Source organism: Chiloscyllium plagiosum, chromosome 2 (assembly GCF_004010195.1).
Source record: "Chiloscyllium plagiosum isolate BGI_BamShark_2017 chromosome 2, ASM401019v2, whole genome shotgun sequence".
In the NCBI taxonomy this organism is placed as follows: domain Eukaryota; kingdom Metazoa; phylum Chordata; class Chondrichthyes; order Orectolobiformes; family Hemiscylliidae; genus Chiloscyllium; species Chiloscyllium plagiosum.
The window spans coordinates 76,309,021-76,335,704 of NC_057711.1; the positions used below are offsets into that span (position 1 = coordinate 76,309,021).

The 26,684-nt window shown below is 39.9% G+C and overlaps 1 protein-coding gene across 5 annotated transcripts in view; it reads left to right on the forward strand.

Moving 5' to 3' along the window:
- The window catches only part of pcsk5b (proprotein convertase subtilisin/kexin type 5b), a 363,949-nt gene that overhangs the window by 105,912 nt on the left and 231,353 nt on the right, over positions 1-26,684 (forward strand). For all 5 annotated transcript variants that reach the window (XM_043712341.1, XM_043712351.1, XM_043712379.1 and 2 more), the window contains exons 6-7: positions 4,257-4,345; positions 23,792-23,964. In XM_043712341.1, the coding sequence (XP_043568276.1) occupies positions 4,257-4,345; positions 23,792-23,964 (262 nt within the window). The remainder of the gene's footprint in view (positions 1-4,256; positions 4,346-23,791; positions 23,965-26,684) is intronic.

The following is a 26,684-nucleotide window of genomic DNA, read 5'->3' on the forward strand; positions in this document are numbered from 1 at the left end:
CAAGGCTAATCCACCTAGCCTGCTGGTCTTTGGACTGTAGGGAATAAACCGAAACACCCGGAAGAAACCCACGCAGATATGGGGAGAATATGCAGACTCCGCACAAACAGTGGCCTGAGGGCGGAATCAAATCAGGACCATGGTGTTGTGAGGCAGCAGTGATAACCACTGAACCACCATGCTGCCCCTTGACTCTTGATGGTTTGTGGTTGTTGTAAGTTTCTGGTTGTTGAATTTTTTTTTAAAACTCATTTTAAAACTTTTTGGAGTATACTTAAGAAGACAATTTAAAAAAAAACTCCGTGTGTGTCAGATTGGAAATCTATGGAATGTATTAAGCATCTGTGGTTCACAAGCTTATTTTCATTATAGTTACTTTAAAGAAAAATGAGAATCAATGGAACATCAATGAGTAAGGACTGTTTTCATTGTGAAAAGTTAAAAATCTCACAACACCAGCTTATTGTCCAACAGTTTTATTTGGAAACATAGCTTTCGGTGTGCTGCTCCTTCATCAGGTGGTTGTTTAGTATAAGATTGTAAGACGCAGAATTTATAGCAAAAGTTTACAGTGTGATGTAACTGAAATTATATATTGAAAAAGACCGAGATTATTTGTTAAGTCTCTCATCTTTTAGAATGACCATGTTGGTTTCAGTTCTTGCATATGTAAATCGCAGATCATTTACAAGTTACATTCTCAAGTGAACTTTAACAACTGGTGCCATGTCGGCCCAGATAATGTATTGAAGGTGTGAGCTGCCCTGTGTGCGACTGTCTGTGCCACGATGGTCAGACTGATTCCAATCGAAAAAAACAGATTACAGAATCTTACATGGATTAATGCAGTTTCTGAGCAAAATAAAATGCAATTCTGCAAGTACAATTTTACCCCACAAACTTGTATATGTGGGGGGGGGGGTGTGGTGGCGGGGGAGGGGTCTGAGTGTCTGTGAGAGTGTTTGTATGTATGTGTGAATGTAAAGGGGTATAAGCCTATGAGAGGGTGCATATGTAAGTGTGGGAGTGTATGAGAGAAGGTCTCTGAGGTGTATGGGTCTGTGGGAGTGTGCGCGTGCACCTGTCTGTGTGTATATAGTGCAATGGTGCACCTGTAGCGTGACATGAGCCCAAGGTCCCGGTTGAGGCCATCCCTAAACCTGGCTATCAGCTTCTGCTCGGCCATATTTCATTGTTGCTTGTCCTGAAGTCTGCCTTGGAGGACAGTCACCCGAAGGTCCAAGGTCGAATGTCCTGGACCACTGAAGTGTTCTCTGTCTGGGAGGGAACACTCCTGTCTGTTGATTGTGCGGTGTCCATTCATCCATTTCTGTAGACTCTCCTTGGTCTCGCTAATGTACCATGCCTTGGGGCATCCTTGCCTGCAGTGTATGAGATAGACAACGTTGTCTGAGTCGCATGAATAACTGCCACGTTCATGGTGGGAGGAACCCATGGGGATGGCCTCAACCGGGACTTGGGTTCATGTCACACTACAGGTGACCCCATTGCACTATACACGCATGCACTCAGAGGAGTGCACGCAGATGCAGACACATACGTGCTCTCCTACATATACATGCATTCGGACCCTCTCTCTCTCTCGCTCACATATATACTCCCACATGCACCCTCTCTCAGGCGTATACCCCTTTACACTCATACATACATACAAACACACACACTCTCTCACAGACACTTATAACCACTGCCACCTCTGCACGCACGCAAATGCGCCCCCCACCCTCAACGCACATGCACGCATACACATACCAGTTCGTGGGGTGAATTTGTACTTGCAGAATTACATTTTACTTTTATTGTAAAAGATGAGAGACTTTACAAACAATCCAGGTCTTTTTAAATTTAATGTATAATTTTTTTTAGATTAGATTCCCTAAATGTGGAAACAGTCCCTTCGGCCCAACCAGTCCACACCGACCCTCCGAAGAGTAACCCACCCAGACACACTTCCCTCTGAATGATGCACCTAACACTATGGCAATTTAGCATGGGCAATTCACCTAATGAAATAATGTAAACCTTTGGTCTAAATTCTGTGTCTTACAATCTTATTTTGCACAACCACCTGATGAAGAAGCGGCGTTCCGAAAGCTACTGCTTCCAAATAAACCTGTTGGACTATAACCTGGTGTTGTGTGATTTTTAACTTTATATGTGCCAGTCCAACACCAGCATCTCCAAATCATTGTGAAACATTGTATGAGCATTTACTTTTGACAAATCCATATTTTGAAAATTCTCTCGACAATTATGGCTATTTTATCATGTTCTACAGCTGCAAATTGATTTGTCTTATGTCTAGAATTTTGTAGTTTTCAAGTCATATCTTCAGAAGGAGCTTTATAGTTGGAAATGAATTCTAAAGGTTTTTATGAAACAAAACAATAAGATTAGGGTGCTAATTAAATGCCAGTTAATTTTTATTAGTTTTGTTTTGTTGGATTGTATAGAAAATATCCATGTTATTGATAATTTAGTCAAAAATTGTGAGGTTATTACTTCAATTTTCAGCTTGCTCCAGTTAGATTAATCCCATATTTTTATTTCAAAAGCCATGATATGCTTCACCTGGTCAGACCAGCAGAATTGTAACCTAATAAATTGTGGGCTAAGTTTAGTTAATGAATGCAGATGGTATTTGGCCATTGTATGTGTAAAATGACTAACATATCACCTCACCATATCGTGCTGAAACAGGAAATACTTGACAGGTAAACCAATAAATGACACATCTAGTATCATTCTACTTTTCAGACAATTTCAGGGAATTGCACCAAATTTATTTCTGCTGAACTATTTACTGCAATTCGCTAACCCTTTGAGTAAGGTCAGAATTGTGGGTTTATTGAAAGAGCGCATACGAAAATAATGTTTTTTGATTATGTAGACAGGAGAATGAGAAGATTTGTTATTTTTGTCAGCATTTATAGACCCTATATATGGACCTCATCAAATACAGTAAATAAGTTTGCCAAGTTTCAAAACATGTCCCATGTTAAAGTATCTCATTTAATTTCTGTTAAGAAATGTAAATATTATCGATCAGAATGTTACAAAAAGAATGCATTAAAGAAACTGAAAATGTAGCTGAAAAAGTGGCTACTTGTTGGAAGTTGAGTTTGTGTTTGACCCTACTGCATCCATTTATTAATTCTCTGTAAAAGCAGCAATTCTACCATCCAGAAGTAAGGAATATAACTTAGGACAACACCCCTTCCAAGAGATTTTAGGCTCTGGAGCCAAACATTCTTCCTCCTACACACAGTTTTTGCCTACATATCTTTTTTCTGATTAGATCCTGTTTCACCAGTTTTTCAACTCCAGCCCTCCAAACAGGATAAGTTGTAGTGACTCATCTCTCAAGTTGAAATATTCCAATTTATTTATTTTGGCTTTTGGCGTTAGCACCATTGTGATGTTTAGTTTGGAACTTGGAATTGGAATATCCTTGAACCTTGCTGTAAAAACAATAGTTTACACAGTTATACCTTAACTGAGTTAATAATGTTGAAATTCTCACTCCCAAAATTGCAGTTGGAGTAGTTCTTTCATTTTTATCCATCCCCAAGCAACTGAGTTTTAGTCACCCTGGATTAAGCATTTTTTTTGAGAATTGGTGAGTGAACAGCCACATTAAACTGAAATGACCTTCCATGATAAACTTTAAATTGTAGAAATTGTGAAACTCCAATGAAATTATCATATCATATGATGCCAAAACCAGTCATTTGTAAAGGTTCATCATATACATGTCTTAGTTCCTGCAACAATTTTAGAACTGTACTGTTTGTAATTTATATTGATTTTGGTGAGAAGAATGAAGCAAGACATTCTACTGCACTTCTGCCATAAGACCAGAAGATGCAGGAGCATAATTAGGTTATTAAACCCATCTAGTCTGTTCCACCATTCTCAACTCCATTCCCTCGCCTTTTCATGTCACCCTTAATCCTCTTGTACCTGTCCATTACACTAGTGTGTTTATGTTTTGAAGTATAATACTGTTCTCCTCCCAATTCATAATACACTGATTTTTTTTTTGTCATTTGCAGTTTTTAAAATTGTGCTTTGTATACCCAAGTCAAAGTCACTAACATACATCAACAATAGCAGTGGTTCTAGCATCAACTCCTGGGGAACCCCATTACTTATCTTCCAGAATGGTCTGTACATTTGGAATTTCACTGTTTGGTGCCAGTGTCTAATGTATTTTTTTCCATGTTCTACTGCAGGCATGGGACTCGATGTGCAGGAGAAGTAGCTGCTGTTGCAAACAATTCACATTGCACAATAGGAGTTGCTTACAATGCCAAGATTGGAGGTTTGTGAAGTCTTTCCATTCTAAAATGAAAGCAATGATGTGCAAATGGCCTGCACTGTGTGGCTACCTTTTTCTAACTTCACTTTTTTAGTACATTGTTTACTTTAATGGGGTTTTCTGGGCATTATGGAATACAAATATTCGATGGACACAAGGGAAAGAAAGAAAGGGTGGGATATTTGGTCTGGAACACCATATGTTCACCTCTTAGTCCAGGATCAAACGTTCAACCCATACTGGTGGAATGAATGTCATTTTTCCCTGACAAGCGATCAGGGTATAGTGTTCAAATGGATTTGAAAATCTCTGATTTCTGTCAGTGGATTTGAATCACAATTATTTCCTTGAATGTGCCTGGTTAGACTTCTGCAGCAAGTTCCTATTAGATCAAGTAATAAGTGAAGTTTAGTTAGCCAAACAATGCATGAACATTTATATAATATTAATTGTGATACAGTAAAGTATCTGTCATGCAAATACTCTTGCTGAAATTGTAGACTTTAGCAAAGTTGCCATCAATGGGATTAAATAATCTGTCAACAATAAACTGGTCAAATCTGTGAATGGAGAAAATGCAAAGAAAATTGTTCAATAAAGAATTCAATGTAAAAGAAGAACCAGTTTGGACTCATAAAGGGCAAGGATTCTACTCGCTAAAGTGGCAACTATGGCCAACTAAAGGAGAAAGAGAGCATAAGGAAAAAAACATACACGATTTTTAAAAAGAAAGCTATTGTAAATGGGAGAGATACAATGAGTAACAAATGGTTAGAAAGCAGACAAGAATGGAATATGAAAAGAAACATATGAGACCTCAATCATCACAACCTTTTACAAATATATTAAGATAAAGAAGATAATTAGAATCACTGTGGCCACTTGAACACCAATCGTCATGAGATTATCAATGAAAATCAGAAAATGGCAGATGAAGTAAATTAATCAGTGCATTGTTTAAGTAGGGAAGAGATGACCACACCAGATATCACTCAAACTATTATTGAATTGGAAAATTATGAGCATTGATATTTAAGAATACAATGACTGAACACCTGTTAAAAATGTCCAGCTGATCTGAGTGCTAGCATGGATTTGTAAAGGATAGCTCATGCCTAACAAATCTGAATTCTTAAAAGAAATGACAGAAGTAGTGACTATGAAGAAGGCATTTGTGAAAAGTTTCACCTCCAGTTGACTCTATGCAACTAAATTCAAATTATTAATATAGCCAGAAAATTGACTGAGATATAGGTGATAGATCCTAATTTCAATTCCCGGGTCAGGAAAAGAGTTTGGAAAAATTCCTGGCTTTGCAAACCCAGGCATTAAAAATAGCTGTCCACACTTCACATGATTGGTCTAGGTGTGGTTGGGCTGGAAGGTTAATTGGGCTAGGTGACCCAGGAAGAATCTTTGAAAATTCCTCAGGACCTGTGCTGGTTGGAAAGCCTCCTTAGGGACCCTGGCTCTGTTAACAAACTTTAAAAATAAAGATTAACACAGAAAACATCCCTCCAGCTCTCACCTCCCTATCTCCTCGATGCCAGACTATGACCCTACAGTTACCCCAATGGTCCTTAATGATCATTCACTCTTTACCCATATACTCATCCGACCTGGCCCCTCCTATTTTAAAGCTTCCTATTTTCTGCTTGATGCTTTATAGCCCCTACACTAACTCAATGCCAACTCAGCCCTAATCACATCTTTGACCTTGCTTCTTCTTGCCAATTTATCTGTTTTGTGGCATATAAATGATTAGATTAGATTCCCTACAGTGTGGAAACAGACTCTTCGGTCCAACCAGTCCACACCAACCCTCTGAAGAGTAACCCATACAGACCCATTTCACTCTGACTAATGCACTGAACATTATGGGCAATTAAGCATGGCCAATTCACCTGACCTGCACATCTTTGGACTGTGGGAGGAAACCGGAGCACCCGGAGGAAACCCACGCAGACACGGGGAGAATATGCAAACTCAACACAGAGTCACCTGAATCTGGGACCCTGGTGCACTGAGCCACCATGCCACCATCGCATGAAACAGCTACTGGTCTATTGGTTTTGTCACTACTAAAGGGGGGGGGGGGGGGGGTGAAGAGGATTTAAAAAAAAACACTTTCATTGATACAAAATCAGCATTCAATACAGTGAAATAGAAAAAATTCCTCAATCAAATTTAAGTGTTCACTTATTTATATAAACAAACATTTCATTTATAGTTAATATTTCAGTCAAGCATTTCCCTCAAGTAATTAAAAATCTTGTGAATAAACATTTGCATTCAATAAGCAAATGGAATTATTTATCAGTGGCATCCTGTTGTGAAAATGATAGTTTGAGAGATCGGTCATTAGCACAAATCTTATATTGGTTCAGTGTAGGCAAGCACTGGCAAATACCTGAGCAATGCTTTAAACTTTTTTTTGGCAACTTTGCAAATCCCAATGAATTTATGCAAGTAGAGGCACAATCAAATCTTTTCACAATGCAGAAAAGTACCTTGCCTATCACACATGGTCCCTCGCCTCCATGAAAAATCTTCCAGGAAGAGATCGAGGGGGCTACCTTATCAACGCAAAAAGTGAGAAGGGTGAGAAGGTTGCACTGTGCCCATCCTATAAGCCCCAGTGCCAACTTAATATCTGCTTCCAGGCATCATCCTTTTCCTGTTCACTGACCATGCTAATACATTGAGTAGAAGTAGAGTTTCAATAATATTCACCAAGCTCAATACTATCCTGGATAATACAGCCTGCTTGATTGTTACCCCATTTAGTGCCTTCAACATTTACTGCTCCTGTCACCAACACATAGCCGTATTTAAGATGTCCAAAGAAAGAATTTAAATGCCCATAAGTACGCATGTATACCGAAGAAATGATATAGGTTTGTTATTTAAATTTCAGTATTTTAGATTTCACTGTTTTGAGTAAAATGTTGTTGTCCTTAATTATTTCTTCAAGGGATGTGGGTGTTGCTGCCAAGGCTAGCATTTATTGCCCATCCCTACTTGATCCTTGAGAATATGGTGGTTATGAGTTGCATTTTGAATGGCAATATATTCCCAAGTCGAGATGTGCTGTGGCTTGGAAGAGATCTTGCAGATAGTAGTGGTGTTTTGTTATATCTGCTCCTGTTGTTCTTTTTAGGTGGATGTGGTTGCAAGTTTGGAAGATGTTGTCCAAGGATTCTCAGTATTTATATGTCTAGTCAAGTTCAGTTTCTGTTCAATGATATTGGGGCTTACTGTGAGGATGCGAAGACCATAAGAAATAGGAATATGATAGAGCATGCTCAAGGCACAGAACAGCCTATCATTCAGTAGGCTCTTGGGTGATCTGGCACTCTTCACATTCACTCTTCCAGCAGCACAATGGCACAGTGGTTACCACTGCTGCCTTACAGCAGCAAGGACCTGGGTTTGCTCCCAGCCTTGGGTGACTGTTTGTTTATGTAGCATTTGGGCATTCTGTTTGTGCCTACACAGGTTTCTCCTGCAATCCAAAGATGTGTAGATAAGCATGGTCAATCTACCTAACTTAAAATTGCCCCATAATGTCCAGGGATGTGCCAGGTAGGTGAATTAGCCATGATAAAAGTGCCTTGCAGGGTCACAGGGATGAGGTGAGTCTGGATGGAGCGCTCTTCAGGATGGCCTTTCTCTGCATTGTAGGGATTCTACTTTACTGCAACCTCCCTATAACTCTGGATTTTCCTACTGATGAAATTGAACATTCAGGGGCACTGGTTAGATTTTCTTCTGATACTCATGTCCAGCACTTGTGTGGCATGAATGCTACTTTGAGACTTATTAGCCCAAGCCTGAATGTTGGACACATATGGACACAGACCATTTTAGAACTTGAAGTGGTGAACAGTACTAATCATTACCTCATCATCTGTGAACATTCCCACTCTCCTTATGATGGAGAAAAGGTAGTTGAAGATGTTTTAGTTTATAACATTACCCTGAGGAACTCCTGCAGAAATGCTCTGGAGCTGAGAAGACTAATCTCCAACAAACACATCGATTTTAATTTGTGCCAACTAATGAAAAGATTTACCCCAATTGCCATGCACTCCAGTTTTGCTAGAGCTCCTTGATGCCACCCTCTGTTAAATACCACTTTAATATCAGGACTTGCTCTTTCCTTACCTGGAGTTGAGCTGCTTTTTTCCATGTTTGGACCAGGGCTATTCATGATGTCAGGAGCTGAGTGATCCTGATAGAACCGAAACTGAGTGTCAATGGATAGGTTATGCCTTTGAAAGTGCTCCTTCCATCACTTTACTGTGATGGAAGGAGCCTGCTTGTTTGGACTGGAGGTCCCTGGGATTTTCCTACGTGGTCAAGTAGATGCTAGTATTGTAACAGTAATGGAACAGCTTGGTTAGGGGAGAAATAAATTGTAGAGCACAAATTTTCTTTCCTATTTCCTGTGTTATTGGGGCCCACAGCCTTTGCAGTATCCAGTATCTTCTCTTTCTTGATATTATGCAGAATGCATCAAATTATTGAGAACTTGTGAGCATAGATGTAGTTAGTAAGTTTACAGATGACACCAAAATTGGAGGTGTAGTGGACAGCGAAGAAGGTTACCTCTGAGTACAATGGGATCTTGATCAGATGGCTCAATTGGCCGAGGAGTGGCCCATGGAGTTTAATTTAGATAAATGTGAAGCGCTGCAGCTTAGAGTGAATCAGAGCAGGACTGATACACTTAATGGGAAAGTCCAGAACAAAGAGACCTTGAAGTGCAGGTTCATAGCTCCTTGAAAGTGGAGTCGCAGGTGGATAGGATAGTGAGGCAGGCATTTGGTATGCTTTCCTTTATTGTTCAGAGCATTGTGTATAGGAGTTGGAAGGTCATGTTGTGGCTGTACAGGACATTGGTTAGGCCACTTTTGGAATATTGCATGCAATTCTTGTGTCCCTCCTCTCGGAAGGATGTTGTGAAACTTGAAAGGGTTCAGAAAAGATTTTACAAGGATGTTTCAGGGTTTGAGTTATATGGCGAGGCTGAGTAAGCTGGGGCTGTTTTCCTTGGAGTGTTGGAGGCTGAGGGGTGACCATTATGGAGGTTTATAAAATCATGACGGGCATGTATATGGTCAATAGACAAAGTCTTTTCCCTGGGGTGGGGGAGGCCAGAACTAGAGGGCATAGATTTAGGGTGAGAGGGGAAAGATATAAAAGAGACCTAAGGGTACGTGCATGGAATGAGCTGCCAGAGGAAGTGGTGGAGGCTGATACAATTACAACATTTTAAAGGCATCTGGATGAGTATATGAATAGGAAGGGTTTAGAGGAATATGGGCTAAGTGCTGGCAAATAACTCTAGATTAGGTTGCGACATCTAGTTAGCATGGATCAGTTGGGCCAAAGAGTCTGTGTGATTTTTGAGAAGGTTTATACCTCGGGTTGAGGTTCAGGTTGTAAGTTTGGTGGTGAGCTGGAAAGTTTGTTTTCAGACGTTTTGTAACATCATCAGTGAGCCACCAGCAAAGCACTGGTGTTATGTCCCACTTTCTGTTTGCGGCTTGGTTTCCTAAGGGGGGTGATATCATTTCCAGCTCTTTTCTCTCCGAGGGTGTTGATGAGGTCCAAATCGATGTGTTTATTGATGGATATCCAGTTAGAATGCCAGGCATCTAGGAGCTCCTGTGTGTGTCTCTGTTTAGCTTGTCCTATAATGGATGTGCTGTCCCAGTCAAAGTTGTGTCCTTCCTAGTCTGTATGTAAGGATACCAGTGTTAGTGGGTCATATCTTTTGGTGGCTAGTTGGAATTCATGTATCCTGGTGGCTAGGTTTTTGCCTGTTTGTCCGATGTAGTGTTTGTTACAGACCTTGCATGGCACTTTGTAAATGTCATTTGCTTTGCTGGTTGTTTGTATAGGGTTATTTTAGGTTCAATAGCCGCTGTTTAACTTTTTGGTAAGTTTGGGGGCTGCCATGATGCCAAGGGGTCGAAGTAGTCTGAAAGTCATTTCAGAGATGACTTTGATGTAAGGTAATGTGGCTGGAGTTTCTGGCGTGTTGTCTGCTTGTTTGAATTTGTTGTTGAGAAGTCGACAGATGGTGTTTTCTTCCTAAATATGCTGTACAGGTATTTCTCTTCAGCTGCTCGTAGTTCCCAGGTGCTGCAGTGTGTTGTGGCTTGTTGAAATAATGTCCTGATGTGGCTCCGTTTTGTGGGTGTTGGATTGATTGCTTCTGTAGTTAGGTATTGGGGGGGGGGGGGTGGAAAATGTTTTTTCTGTAGATACTGGTTTGACAGTTCTCCATTAACTGCTCTTCTTCAGGAAGGAGAAGGGTTTCCTGAAGAAGGGCTAATGCCCGAAACATCGATTCTCCTGTTCCCTGGATGCTGCCTAACCTGCTGCGCTTTTCCAGCAACACATTTCCATCTCTGATCTCCAGCATCTGCAGACCTCACTTTCTCCTCCATTAACTGCTCGTTCTACTTTGAAATCTCAGAATGGGAGTCTATTGTCATTCTTCTCTTTTGTGAATTTTATGCCAGTAAGGCTATTGTAGATGGTGTTGTAGGTTTCATCTAATTTTGTTCTCTTTTGTAATCACAAAGGTGTCATCCATGTCACGTACCCAAAGTTTGGGTTGGATAGTTGGAAGGGCTGTTTGTTAGAGTCTCTGCATTACTGCCTGTGCTAGGAAGCCTGGTATTGGTGATCCCGTGGGTGTTCTGTTGATTGGTTTGTAGGTCTTGTTATTGAATGTGAAATGGGTGGTGAGGCACAGGTCTACTTGCTTGAGGACGTTGTCTTTGCTGAAGACATTGATGCTGTCTGGTGTGTGTCCCCTTGGTTCCTCTAATAGTGCAGCCAGTGTTTCTTTGGCCCATTTAATGTTAATTGATGTGAACAGGCTGTTGTGTCAAAGGAGAACATTATTTCATCCTCGTCTATCTTGGTGTCTTTGGTGTTCAGGAATTCTTGGATGGAGTGAATGGAGTGGCATGAGTTTTCCATTTGGTATTTCAGTTTCTGGTGGAGTTCCTTGGCTAGTCTGTATGTCGGTGTTCCAGGTAGAGACTAGTTTGTATACTTTAGGTAGTTCATAGAAGTGGTGTGCGTTGGATCCATCCGGTTTCATTTTCTTGAAGTCTGTCTTCTAGTCCTGGACTCCCCTCAACCCAGGGAACTCACTACTGGCAGAAACTGACACTTACCTACAGGTGACCCCATAACTAGAAATCCATATCACATTGAAAAGGCTTCAGAAATCAGGGCAATTAAACAAGACAGACTTCCCAAAAATGAAACTGGATGGATTCAACACACCCAGCTTCTACAAATTACTTAAAGTACACAAACCAGAGGCCTCCCTCAGACCCATAGTCTCACTACCTGGAACACCGACATACAGACTAGCCAAGGAACTCCACTGAAATACCGAGTGGAAGACTCATGCCACTCCATTCACTCCATCCAAGAATTCTTGGATACCATCAAAGACACCAAGATAGACGCGGACAAAATAATGTTTTCCTTTGTAACAGCCCTTTTCACATCAATTAACATTAAACTGACCAAAGAAACACTGACTTCACTACTAGAGGAACCAAGGGGGGACACACCAGACAGCACCAACTTCATCAGCAAAGACAATGTTCTCAAGCAAGTAGACCTGTGCCTCACCAACCATTTCATATTCAATAACAAGACCTACAAACAAATCAACACAATACCCATGGGATCACCAATACCAGGGTTCCCAGCAGAAGCAGTAATGCAAAGACTCTAACAAACAGCCCTTCCAACTATTCAACCCAAACTTTGGGTAAATGACATGGATGACACCTTCATGATTACAAAACAGAACAAAATTAGAGGAAACCTACAACACCATCTACAATAGCCTTACTGGCATAAGATTCACAAAAGAGAAGAATGACAACAGACTCCCATTCTGAGATGTCAAAGTAGAACGAGCAGTTAATGGAGAACTGTCAAACCAGCATCTACAGAAAAACAACGTGCACACATCATGTACTTAACTACAGAAACAATTAATCCAACACCCACAAAACAGAGCTGCATCAGGACATTATTTCAACAAGTCACAACATACTGCAGCACCTGGGAACTATGAGCAGCTGAAGAAAAATACCTGTACAGCATATTTAGGAAGAAAACAGTCTGTTGACTTCTCAATAACAAACCCAAACAAGCAGACACAACACACCCAGAAACTCTAGCCACATTACCTTATGTCAAAGTCATCTCTGAAATTACTTTCAGACTACTCCTACCCCTTGGCATCATGGTAGCCCCCAAACTTACCAAACAGTTAAACAGCGGCTACTGAACCTAAAATAACCCTATACAAACAACCAGCAAAACAAATGTCATTTACAAAATGCCATGCAAGGTCTGTAACAAACACTACATTGGACAAACAAGCAAAAGCCTAGCCACCAGGATACATGAATGCCAACTAGCCACCAAAAAGCATGTCACACCACCACTAGTATCCTTACATACAGACTAGGAAGGACACAACTTTGACTGGGACAGCACATCCATCATAGGACAAGCTAAACAGAGACACACACACAGGAGGTCCTATGCATCAATTTAGACCCCATCTACCACCCTCTGAGAGAAAAGAACCGGAAATGATATCACCCACCTTAAGAAACCAAGACTCATAAACAGAAAGTGGGACATAACACCAGCGCTTCGCTGGAGGCTCACTGATGTTATCTAGTATGGTGATAAAACGTCTGAAAACAAACTTTCCAGCTCTGCGAGCAAACGTACAATCCAAAGAGTCTGTTTCTGTGCTGTACATCTCTATGACTGGCATCTCTGATGCTGGCAACTTCAGGAGGATGCGAAGATGAATCAGCCACTCACTCTTTGGCAGAAGATGGAGGCTTCAGCCCTGTCTTTTGTCCTGAGGCTCCCCTGTCATTGAAGATTGGGATATCTGTGGAACCATCTCCTTCTGGGAGTTGTTTAATTGTCTACCACCATTCACGACTATGGCAGGATTGCATAACTTAGTCTAGTCTGTTGATTGCTTCAACTATTTGAAAGTTTAAATGATAAGTGAAGGTTATTAAGTGTTTTAAATTTCTTGGTTTGCTTTGTGAATATTTCTTTTATTTCGCATGACATAATGTGAAACCTACCAGAGAACAGATTATTTCAGATCTGGTAACATTGCATGTGACAGAATTGATTAATTATATCATAATAAGGGATCATCACGTGCCAAGTAATCATTAACATTCGAGAATTTCACATTCCATTACAGGTTGATAAACTTGGATGGGAAATCAGTGTCTTAACCATCAATTGAAACCATGACAAAGGGGTGAAGACAGTTAGCAAAAGTGAACTGGAAAAGTAAATTTAAACAAAGACATTAAAGAGCAATGGCTGACATAAGGGAATATTTCTTAACTTCCAACAAAGGTATATTAAAATTGAGGAAGTAACACCGTACAAGAAGGTTGAATCATTTATGAATAGCTGAGGAAGTTAACTGTGCTATCAAATCAAAAGAAAAAGTGTCCAATGCTACGAAGATTAATGGTGGGTCAAAGGGTTAGAACAATATTATAAAATAACAAAAGATATTTAGAGAGAAAATAGATTTAATAAATAAGCAAGAAATATGAAAACTGGGTGAGACCTTCAAGTATATAATAAGGAAGAGAGTAGCTAAGGTGGATGTTTGTTCTGTAAAGGATTTGCCTTGGTTCCAAGTCAATCTCCAAAATATCAAACAGATTTTTGGAGCCTTTCTTTGTGTTAGACACCAAAATCTCAATAATTGTATACAATCGGGGGAGAGGAAGGTGAAACAATAATTATCACTAGAGGGGAAAAAGATTCAGGCAAACTAATGGATTGAAAGTTAATCAGACCCTAATCATAAGAGCCTGCATTGTAAGGTCTTAATAGAAGTCAAAACATTCATTGTAATCTTCCAAAATTCCCTAAATTATGGGAATGTCCTAACAGATTGGAACACCACAAATGTAACTTTCTGCACAAAAAAGAGGGAAATAGAAAGCAGGAAAGAGTTGGCCAGTTAACCCAATATCAGTCATTGAAGAAAATGTTGCAATTTGCTGTTAAGGAAGTAGCAGCAGGACGTTTAGGAATATCTCTGTACAATCTAGCTTGGTTTTATGAAAGTAAAATCGAAATGAGAAAATTGTTAGAAATGTGGATGAAGGCAAGCTCTGACATGGTGTATTTGGATTTCTAAAAGTATTCTGTAATGTGCTCTATAAATGTTTACTGCCCAAGATCAGAGTCAGCATGTTTACGAGGATGGAGTTTCCCTTTCCTCCAGCAGCAGTGTCAGTAGCTAATGTTATCCAAGGAGAATTTATTGTAGAGATGGGTCTCCTTAACTTGACTCAAGAGGAAGTCCCAGCCCAGAAAGCACATAGCCAATTTGAACAGCCAACAGCTGTCTGGTCCCAGTGTGGTTAAAAACTGCAGTGGACAGGACTGGGACTGCAATCCATGAAAACAGTCTCTAGAGTCTGCACCCCAGGAGTCCAGGGCCAGGTACCTGTGGGAGCTGTGAGGTTGTGGGAATGTGCCCACATGTATGCTTGTACAGAAATGGTGGTGAAAGGTGTATAGGGAGCATCCATTGGAGTAGGATGGAGTGAATTTGCTTGAGGTCTTGCAGCTTTTAAGTCATAAGTGACCTTCCTAACCTTCCTTCCAAATGCAGTACTACACATTTTTCTGTGCTGAACTTCAGGTGCCATTTACTTGCTATTTTGCAAGTCTATTAATGAGCTTTCTAACTTGTTGCAGTCCTTCCAAGATGAACTAATTCGTCATCCCAAAATCTGGTTCAAATCTACAAATCGGGAATTTGTTTTGACTCCGAAGTCACGTGGTGAACTACAGTGGTCCCTGTGCTGATCCTTGCAAAATATCACATCTACCTTCTGCAAATCTGAATAATTACCCCTCCGTTTTTTGCTTTGAAGTTAATGAGCAATCTATTCTGATGCTAGTGCCTTGAGTATCCAGTCTCTAATCTGATTGATTCGACCATTGTGGGGTGACTAAACAAAAGCCTTTTGAAAATTCAGAAAATTGCACGTGCTGCAATAACATTTTTTTTTTCTCCTGGTATCTTCTCAAAAACTTCAGTACGATTGGTCAAGCAGAATTTTTTTTAAAAAATGTTTTTAAATCATTTTTTAAAAATGATTCTTCGGTGCTATTTTGTGTCCTCTTGCATGTCACCTTTATTTTAAACAAATTATTAAATATATACCTCTGCTGATTCTCTTCCCTTGAGACATTTAAAATGCATAAATGTAGTCCAGCATATCAGCTTTTTATCCCTTTTGAGTTTGTTTATTCAATATACCACCTCATTTTCTGGAAACACTTATCTCCTCATTCAGTGTCATGTTGACCTGCTCTCTATCCCTGGTAAATAACCGAAGCACGGTAATAATCTAATATTTCTACTACCACCTCACTTTGTGGTATTCCCATGATATTTTCTCTTATCTTATCTGTTGCTTAATCGTTCTATTCCCATCCCAGCCTTCCTTCTGTTATTGGTGCATTCTTACTTCGTTCTATGTTTTTTAACAAGTTAATTTCATATATTGTCTTTGTTTCCAATTGCTTTGATCACTTTCTTAATCTGTTTGTTTTGTCATGTGCTCTTCTGCCATGTACTTAATGTATCCTTCTTTCTGAAACTCAATTATTTCATTGTGTCCTTATTTGTCCATAGAATCTCATTAGTATTTATTTCTTTCTGTTTAACAGAATATATTTTTCCTACACTCAGTTAAACGCCATATTAAATGTTTTCCATTATAGTTCCACAACATTGTTTGTTAGTATTTTTGTTAGTATAGTCCCAAGTTCTATTTGCAGCCATTCAAAAATCAGCTTTTCTCCCATCTATTAAAATGGTTTGACCACATTTATTCATTATTACAATCTTAAAGGCCATTATTTTAGGCTCTCTATTGATTGCCTAGATGTTCTCCAATCTTTATTTCTCTTGCATAGTCTGGCTTATTTCCCATAACAGTGTCTAATAATATTGTTATCCTCTCACCTTCTGCTTCTAAGCATAGCTTAACCACGAACTGTGGAGTAAGCCAAGGATCAGTGCTGGGGCTTCAGCTATGTACAATCCACATTAATAACTTTGACAAAGAGAAAGAGAGTACTATTGCTAAGTTTGCTGATAATGCAAAACTGAGTGGAAATATAAACTGTAAGGAGGACACAAAAGCTGCAAAGAGACATAGACAAGTTTAAGTCAGTGGGGAACAGCATAGCATTGTCAATGACACCATCACTTTGGAGAGTAGCCTAAAAAGGCAGTAATTGACTGGGTTGGGATTTGTCCTGTATTTTGTGGACAGGACATCTGGGCAAGTTTCCACATTTGTCAGGTAGATGTCAGTGTTGTAACTGTAGTAGAAACGCTAGGCTCTTGGCGTAGTTAGAGTATAACTCTTCAGTATTGTTGTCAGACTGTCAGGGCTCATAGACTTTGCAGTATCCAATACTTGCAGCCATTTCTTCATATAATGTGGGGTGAATTGAATTGGTTGAAGACTGGCATTTGTAATGCTGGGGACCTTTGGCAGAGGTAGAGATTGGGCTGATCTGAGTAAAGATGGATACAAATACTTCAAATTTGACATTTACATGTACTGGGCTCCCCTATCATTAAGTTATGGATATTGTGAAGCCGTCTTCTCCTCCTGTTAGTTGCTTAATTGTCTACCATCATTTATACTAGGGTATGGTAGGAATGTCGAGCTTCTATCTGGTCTGTATGTTGTGAGATCATTTAGCCATGACTATTGTATGCATCTGCTATTTGGCATTCTATGTTGTAGTTAAGCCAAGTTGGCAGCTCACGTTTAGATATAACTAGTGTTCCTGATATGCTTTTAGTCGTCTTTGTTTGAACCAGAATTGAACTCCTGGTTTGAAAGTAATTGTAGAATGGTGATTGCACTTGGCAATGATATTACAAATTGTAGTTTAATGCAATTGTGCTGCTATGGATGGCCCATAGCATCTGTTGCTATGTTTTGAGTTGCTAGATTTGCTCATAATCTGACACGTTTAGCACAGTGGGAGTGCCAAACAAGATGGATGATGTGCTCAGCGTGAAGATGGGACTTCATCTCCACAGTGGCTAACTGAGCACTGTTGACTGCCTGCCATGGACAGACACCTGTGACAGGTACATTGATGAAGACAAGCTCAGTAACATTTTCTTTCTTGGTGTTTTCACCACCTGCTAGAGGCCTGATCTAATAGCTGTGTCCTTTTTAAGGCAATCTTGATCAGTAATGGTGCACCTGACATTTGAAGTGTCCTATCCAGAGTGCACCCTGTGCTTTTGCTAGCCCAGTGCTGCTTCTAATAGATGTGCAACATTGAAGATTACTTACTCGCTAACTGAAGGAGGGTGGTAAATGTTAATCTTCAGGTGATTTCCTTGCCTATGAGACTTAATATGGTACAAATTTATGATGAGCTATCCCAAACTAGCTCCCTTCTGACTATATACAATTGTGTTACCACCTCTTGTGAATCTGATCAGTTGGTGAGACATGACAACCTCTGGGATATTGGTGGTGTTGCCTGTAATGCATGATTCTACTTGTATGACTGTCTCAAACTGTTGTATGACTCTGTTGTGTGCAAGCTCTCCCAATTCTGGCAGAAGCCCTTGGATACTAATAAGAACTCTGTGTGCATCATCATTTCAGGTGCATAGGCTCAGGACAGAGTTCATTTGTTTCTTCAGCTCTTGTAGCAGTTTGATACAATGCTGCATTTGTTGCTGTGTGCCATTTTGGATCTCACAAGGAAGGGGTTGCATTCCCTCTTCCCACCACTGAATTGTGCTCCCCCACCAACTCTCTGATTCTGGTTTCAATATTGTGCATATGCACATTTTACTCATGATGCAATGACGTAGTGTCTGGAACCATGCGCATACGTGTTTCCGAGTAAGATTCACACAAAGTTGCCTGAGAGTTGTGTTAGCAGATACTGCTTTCATATAAGGGAGTCAGTTGCTAGACCATTTGAGGGTGGTTAAAAGTTGTCACATTCCTGTCAATTTGGAATTGCATTTAGGCCCGGTCAGGCAAAAAATGCCAGATTTCTTTCCCTAAAGAGCATTAATAAACCAGATGGGTTTTTATGGATTAATGCTAGATGTTACTGTGCTCTGATTTCATCATCTGCCATGATATGATTCAAACCAGTGTCCCTCGAAGATTAACCAGGATGTTTCATTGTTTGCTGTGCTGCTATTTGCCTTCTCATCTATAGGAAATGGGGTTTTGCACACTAAAGTATTTTATGACCTTCATCACTTCAATTAGTTCACCAATCAACTTTCTAATTTTGGAGCAAAAATTGAAATGATCCAATGGGTCAGTGGCACAATGGATAACACATCTGACTACATATCAGAAGATTGTAGGTTTGAATTTCTTTTAGGTCCTGTTGTGGCACAGTGGTAGTTTCTTACCTCTGGGCTGAGAGGTCCAGGTTCAAGTCCCACCTCTCCAGAGGTGTGTGATAACCTCTATGATATGGTTCTGTTCGCCGAGCTGGAAGTTTTTGTTGCAAACGTTTCGTTCCCTGGCTAGGCGACATCATCAGTGCTTGGGAGCCTCCTGCGAAGCACTTCTTTGATGTTTCCTCTGGTGTTTATAGTGGTCTGTCCCTGCCGCTTCCGGTTGTCAGTTTCAGCTGTCCGCTGTAGTGGTTGGTATATTGGACAAACAGGAAGACAGCTAACAATCCGCATACATGAACATCAACTAGCCACAAAACGACACGACTAGCTATCCTTAGTAGCCACACACGCAGACAACAAGCAACATGAATTCGATTGGGACAACACTACTATCATAGGGCAAGCCAGACAGAGAACAGCCAGGGAATTCCTAGAGGCATGGCATTCATCCACAAACTCCATCAACAAACACATCGACCTGGACCCAATATACCAACCACTACAGCGGACAGCTGAAACTGACAACCGGAAGCGGCAGGGACAGACCACTATAAACACCGGAGAAAACATCAAAGAAGTGCTTCGCAGGAGGCTCCCAAGCACTGATGATGTCGCCTAGCCAGGGGACGAAACGTTTGCAACAAAAACTTCCAGCTCGGCGAACAGAACCACAACAACGAGCACCCGAGCTACAAATCTTCGCACAAACTTTGAATAACCTCTATGAACAGGTTGATTAGAAAAATAGGTATACCCTTCTTGGCAATGTCATGTCCAAACTGAACTTAAAATTTAGATTGGGTCAGTGCCACTTTGTCCCGTTTACGTAAAGCTCACCGTTTCAGGACAGCTGGTTACCTGGAATTCAACTTGCAACTCAGTGTTTGTGTTCTTTCAGCCTGAGTGCTATCTGTTATGGAAAAACACTATGATGTAGGCCATCTGCCTAATTACTAGGATAGGAAAGTTGTAATAGCTCAGACTTTGTTGTCTCAACAGCTGAATTCTATTTCAAAATTGTGGCCTGGAATTTTTTTGTTTTAAACTAAAAGGCCCCTGATACATTCTGCATCTTGCATGCCAGGTTGACAGGATTAGAAACAGTATCCACAGATGTCAAGTGTACTGCCATTGCCAATACTCTCTCTTTGTGTTTTGTTATTAAACAAATCTTCAGTGTTACTCAACTACAGGTGCATAGTCCATTCCAGCTTCGAACATGCAGAAAATACAACAAAGTGGTGTTGGAAGCCTCAGGGAATTTGCTTTCTGAATTCTATGCCAGTGCACTCCTTATTTACAGCTGATTTCAAATAACTGTGGTTTATATTAGTAACTAAGTGATAAGTGCTATGTAGTTGTGGTTCAAGGTTAACAACTAGGCCCATTGTTTCTCTGTTTTCTTAAAGCCAAGCTTGACAGTGGACTTTGTGGAACAGCCTGAATATAAACTATCTAGTAGTATAACTATCTAGTAGTATAATGAGGAGATAACTGTTCTCCCAAACAGTTCCTCCAAGTTCAGTTGTGAATTTCACTGTTTAAAGAAAATTTGAATCAGAGAAACAAATTGGAAAGAGGTGATTTAAAAGCTGTTGGTTGGTGAGCAAAATATAAATCTAATTAGAATGAATTTGAAAGTGTGCATGTACTGCAGTACAATTATAACCATTCTTACCAAAGATAGAGTCCATTCTTAATACCATAAGTTTTAGGTAAGGTTGTTTATTACAGTCCCAGCAGCCGACTTTGTGAGAAGTGTTCAGGCAAAACTATGATGGTTGTTTTGGCACCTGATATAATTAGTATTTGTTGAGGTAATGATCCTTCAATGAGATGGTCGTCCATCCATTTGCTGTATGTTCATATTACCTTTTACTTTCTAGAAATCCTTCTCATGGTTTCAAGAAGGATTTTGAGGATTCAATCTCCAATCTTTCATAATTTTGAGGGTGCGAGAAGATTAGAAAAGGAGGTTCCTTGGGATTTGATTTCTTTATATACTGTCCCTGACCAAAATAGAATTTCCTTAATTATTTTTCAACTCCAAAGTACATGGAAGGTTTTGTGGTGTCTGCTGAAATAATCTAAGAATGTGTGGAACAAAACACTTGTGCAATATGTCCTCCCCACATTGAAAATCCTTGCACCCATATTCGAATGCTATGGCCATTCGTTTCAGCCAAGTGCTGTTTAGTTCTGAATATAGCTATAGGAGCAGCAAAGACAGTAATGCATTGTTACTTCCTTACCCAAGACTGAACCTGGTGCTCATCACCAGTAACAGGTTCCCCATTCTGAAAACTAAAAATAGAGATTTTTCATTGTAAAGCTATTGTTTACACAGATGTCATAGACAAAATGCATACATCCTCAACTGCCTGTGGATAATGTGTTTTATATGGAAGAGGTACTTATTTTCTCTTAGGATACAGATCCAATTAAATAATTTGGCCACATTCTTTCATAAGATTAAAATAAAGGTCATTTATTCTCCCAGACATGCGTAACTTAAGTGCGATATTTCACACTTGATCTCTTGCATGTTTTGACAAACAGATTGTACATTATAATCTGTAAATGTACATAAGTGAAGATAATTTTCTCAATCTGATTTATGTATGTCCCATGTGGTTGGCCTGAAGTTGTTTTGAAATAGTTTTGATGTATGAAAGTTGACGTCAGTGCCTATAAAGCAAAGGATTGACAATAACCTGATATTTCCTGTAGTTGAATTTTTAGGAAGATGATTTTCACATGACTTTCAATTCCAGCAGTTGCTTGCTGTGGCTGCTGTTCTGAGTCAAGGTCACAGATTGGCTGATTTGGAGATGACGGTGTTGGGCTGGGGTGTACAAAGTTAAAAATCACATAATACCAGGTTATAGTGGTTCTGTTCGCCGAGCTCGGAATTTGTGTTGCAGACGTTTCGTCCCCTGTCTAGGTGACATCCTCAGTGCTTGGGAGCCTCCTGTGAAGCGCTTCTGTGATCTTTCCTCCGGCATTTGAAGTGGTTTGAATCTGCCACTTCCGGTTGTTAGTTCCAGCTGTCTGCTGCAGTGGTCAGTATATTGGGTCCAGGTTGATGTGCTTATTGATTGAATCTGTGGATGAGTGCCATGCCTCTAGGAATTCCCTGGCTGCTCTCTGTTTGGCTTGTCCTATAATAGTAGTGTTGTCCCAGTCGAGTTCATGTTGCTTGTCATCTGCATGTGTGGCGACTAAGGATAGCTGGTCACCTGGACAGTGGACGAAACGTCTGCAACACAAATTCCCAGCTCGGCGAATAGAACCACAATGAGCACCCGAGCTACAAATCTTCGCACAAACTTTGAATCCCAGGTTATAGTCCAATTGGTTTATTTGGAAGCACTAGCTTTTGGAGCATTGCTCCTTCATCAGGTGGTTATGGAGTATAACATTGGCTGAACTGTTACTTCTGCTTTGGGTGGAACTGTTGAAAAGACGGCTTCTTCCTGATTATTAACGGCAGAAAACATGACTGTCTCACCAAGTGATTTTTCATATATTCAGAATCGTTTCCAAATGAAGGGTGGTGTTAATGTTGATTCCTGTAGCCTGTGTTGAGATTTAACACCTTTGCAATTCACCCAGTTTGGTTTGGAAGTGGTGACCATAACACAGTTGAGGGTCTGTGGCATCCTGAATCAACGGACATTGTGATTCAATCTCTCCTTTTTTGTCACATGAAACCCAGAGACAAATGGCCTAGGGATTCCATAGTCCTTTTGTTCGCCCATCCTTTTAAAAAGGGATGTGTGAATTCCCAGCATGGTTGTAAATGCCCATATTTAATTGGATATTCGCCATCTCTCACGCAAGGGGCAAAGTCAGAAAATAGGACCTTAATGGTGAACTCGAGCAGTATGGGAATAGAATCTGCACAGTTGGAGTCATTCTGCATTGCAAGTCCCATTGTTAGTGCTAACCCTAACCGAAATTCATCCCGCCAAATTACCTAATTGATCCCCATAGTAGGTCAGTGAAGTGCACTCTCTAATTTTATTCTGTTGGCAAACTGACTTAACATTCTCAGTATAGCAATATTTAGTAACTCAATTGATAACCTGCCATAAAACTTTAGGCTGTGTCTTATTGAGAAGGCAAAGAAGTGCAGTGCAGAATGTTGCTTCCATTTTTGAATATGGCTTCATTCATGTCAACATTTTAGTTTCATCTGTGATAGAATCGGTTTCACCTAATATGTTTGTACATATCCATCCTTGAATACCTGTAGTTTCAAGATCATCATTTCTGGGTAGAGTTTAAATTCGCTTTTCCGATCTGTCATGAGTGTTTTGGAAAGAGTTTTGTATTTCCGATCACTATCTTTAACTGAAGGATCATAATCTAAATTTTCCTTACTTCAGTTGAAATTCTTATTTTTTTTTCCTTTTTCACTTATACTTTCTTTAATTCCTCAGCCAGCAAACACAAGCAATGCAAAAGTCTTGGCCAATAGTGAGTTCTCTTGGGTTAAGGTCTCTTTGGATTTGCATTTGAAATATTAAATCTTCCATACCCTATATTCACCCCCAAAGGAAGTATTGGACTCCATTCATGCTTCATAGAATGGTTTGGGGTGCAGTTTTGAACTAATGGTGAGAAAATACAGAATGGCTTAATAGAAAGCAAGAGGTAACCTTCTTTGGAAAGTATTTATGAGGCAAGGAAAACAATTTTTTTTCTATGAATAAAAGTTTTTTTATATGTACACAGTATTTTGCATTATTTAAAATACAGAATAATTTGAATAGCAGTATTCCTATCCAACTTTTCTTCCTTTGAAAGCTTTTCCTTTACTTGCTATCATTTGTTGAGGTACTGCAGGTGCATATGATTATGCTAAGGCCATCTTTAATTTGTTGAAATTCCATTAGGTGTTCGCATGCTGGATGGTGATGTGACAGATATGGTGGAAGCAAAGTCTCTCAGTTTGAGCCCTCAGCACATTGACATCTACAGTGCCAGCTGGGGACCAGATGATGATGGAAAAACTGTGGATGGCCCAGCATCCCTTGCAATACGGGCCTTTGAGAATGGCATCCGACAAGTAAGGCTGCTGAACTTTTATGCGGAATTATTTGGCTGCTTTTCTGGCTTGCAACATCACTTTTTAAAAACAAAATCTACTCTCATCCTCCCCATTTCTTGGAGCTTTGTGGCTATGTGGTAAAGCCTGGCGTTAGGCCAGTGCTTTGATGGAGATTAATGATCAGATATTGTATGATTGAGCTGCTGGGATGTGCTCAGCATCATGTCCCTTTATGTTTTATTACCCAGTTTCATCATTTTTGCTTTTTTTAACTGGCTTTTGAGCTAGATCAGTTTGCAAGAGGCACAGACTTGTTCTCACAGCTGGGAGACTGGACAGCTCTGGAACTTTCCCTTTTTTTTAAAATTCAGGTTTGCTTGTGCTTGTCACTTTTTAAAAACAAAACTGTGAGGTGCGTGATTGGTCCATAAAGCCTTGAAAACTGTTCAAATAGAGCTGACAATTTAATCCTTTTTCAAGAGCACTAACACAATGAACAGTGGGAGTTTTGAATGAATTGAAGCTTAGCGATGTGTGTTCACACCCAAGATTTCTCGACACAGTGAATATCCATTCTTAGCTGGATATGTGAGATGGGGGGAGTATAGTGGAGGTGGAGGTGGTGGTGCAAAACAAGACTTCCAGCAAACTTTCCCATGGGAATGGTGAGCCATTGTTCAATCCAAACTTGCTTTTCTAAACCTCCTGAAGTTGAATATAGAATCAGACAGTAATTTTAAAAAATATTTTAGTGAATCATCAATTGGGCACTTTGAGTTTACTTAAATTTAATCATTGACAAATTGTTTTGTATAGTCAGGGAGAGTAGCATAGTGGTAATGTTGTCGGGCTAGTAATCCAGATGCCTGAATTAATATTCCAAAAATGATAAGTGAGATCCACCATGGCAGCTGGTGAAATGTAAATGTAACTAATGAATAAAAGCCCACTGTCAGGTTCTGGTGATCATGAAACAAGATTTCCCATTTACAAAGTAATGCTGACTATCAGTTCTTGCCACTCAGAATACATGTAAATCTGTCCCTTCAAGTCCCCTGCAACAACTTACCAACCACTGACACAAGGCCACAAGGCTCTCCACTCTATAGTTCCTGGTTTTTCCTTCGAGTTGCTTTTAAATAATGCCCCCCCCCCCCACCCCACGCCCATTATCTACCTTCCAGTCTTCCGGCACCTCACCTGTGGCTGCCGATAACACACATCTCAGCAAGGGGCCTAGCAATCTCTTCTCTACCTTTCCACAAAGTTCTTGGAAACATCTGATCAAATCCTGGGGATTTATCTACCTTTGTGACCTCCAGCACCTCCTGTTCTGTGATATGAACTCTTTCTTTTTAAGATATCACTTTTTTTCAACAAGTTCCCTCGTTTCCACGTTCTTCTCGACAGAAAATACAGACACAAACTATTTGTTTGTTTAATATTGCACCCAGAGTGTCTGAGGCTGGAGGGTGACCATAGAGCTTTATAAAATCATGAGGGCGATGGGTAGGGTGAATAGCCAAGGTAATTTCCCTCAGGGTGAGGCCAATCCAAACCTACAGAAGATGAGAAGGAACAGATTTTGAAAAGACCTGAGGGGCAACTTTTTCATGCAGACTGTGGTGCACGTGTGGAATGAGCTGCCAGGCAAAGTGGTGGAGGTGTATATAATTTCAAAAGCATCTGAATGGGCATATGAAGGGTTTCAGAGGAACATGGCAAAATGCTGGCAAATCTGGTGGGTACAGACGATTGGACCAAAGGGTCTATTTCCTTGCTATATGATTCTGACCTCAATCAGAAATCAAGGATGCTTTAAGTTAGTTCTGAATTTTATTCAAGGCATATCAATGTTGGTGTTTAAAGATGTGTTAATGATGTGAGTCTTTGCATTAAACAGAGTGCTCAAATGCCCACTCAGGTAGATGCAAATATGTAACAATATTAATTTGAAGAATAAGGGAGTTCTCCTTGTACTTGCTAATATGTATCCTTCTAATGACTTGGTCATTAGTATGTGACAATTTGTATTGACGTTGTTCTTGTTGCCCTGTACAGATTGCCTGTTCTTTTTTCCTGTATTACAATGATTATTACACACTGAAAAAGCATTTCATCAACTGTGAAGTGCTTTGAGACATCTTGAGGTTGTGAAAAGCACGAAGTGGATGCAAGTTTTGTTAATTAAGAAATTTCAAGATTTTATATAAAACAAACTTTCATGCTTCCATTGTTTCTTTATATTGAGCCACCTTATTTCCTTATTTTAATTTTTAAGATATGAATTAAACATTTTGAAATTCTCAAGAGGCAAATTAACCTGTGACTAATGACAGACTTCCATTTGCTAATCTTATGGAGTTCCTGTACAGCTGGCTAAAAGGTCTGTTGTATTTAAAACCAAATCTCAACTTTGAAAATAAGGTAAATGGAAGCATGTGTGAGATACCTGCAGTTGTGCAGCTGTGTATGAATGTTGCCTTCTGTCAGTCCTTCATGTTATACATAGACTTGATATGGAGTGGATCAAAGTCCCAATCAAAACTTAACATTTAAACTGGCTTGACTGTTCTTTTGTTGAGTGATATTTAGCAGATGCAGCTATCCTGCAATGTGGATTTCTTCGTTCTAGAAAAACCAAAAGCAAATTAATCTGCAATTGTTTGTAGGTCAAGTTGAAGAGAAAATTAAATTGATGATCAGGGCTTATGGAATGACATTGCTTATTGGTTGCT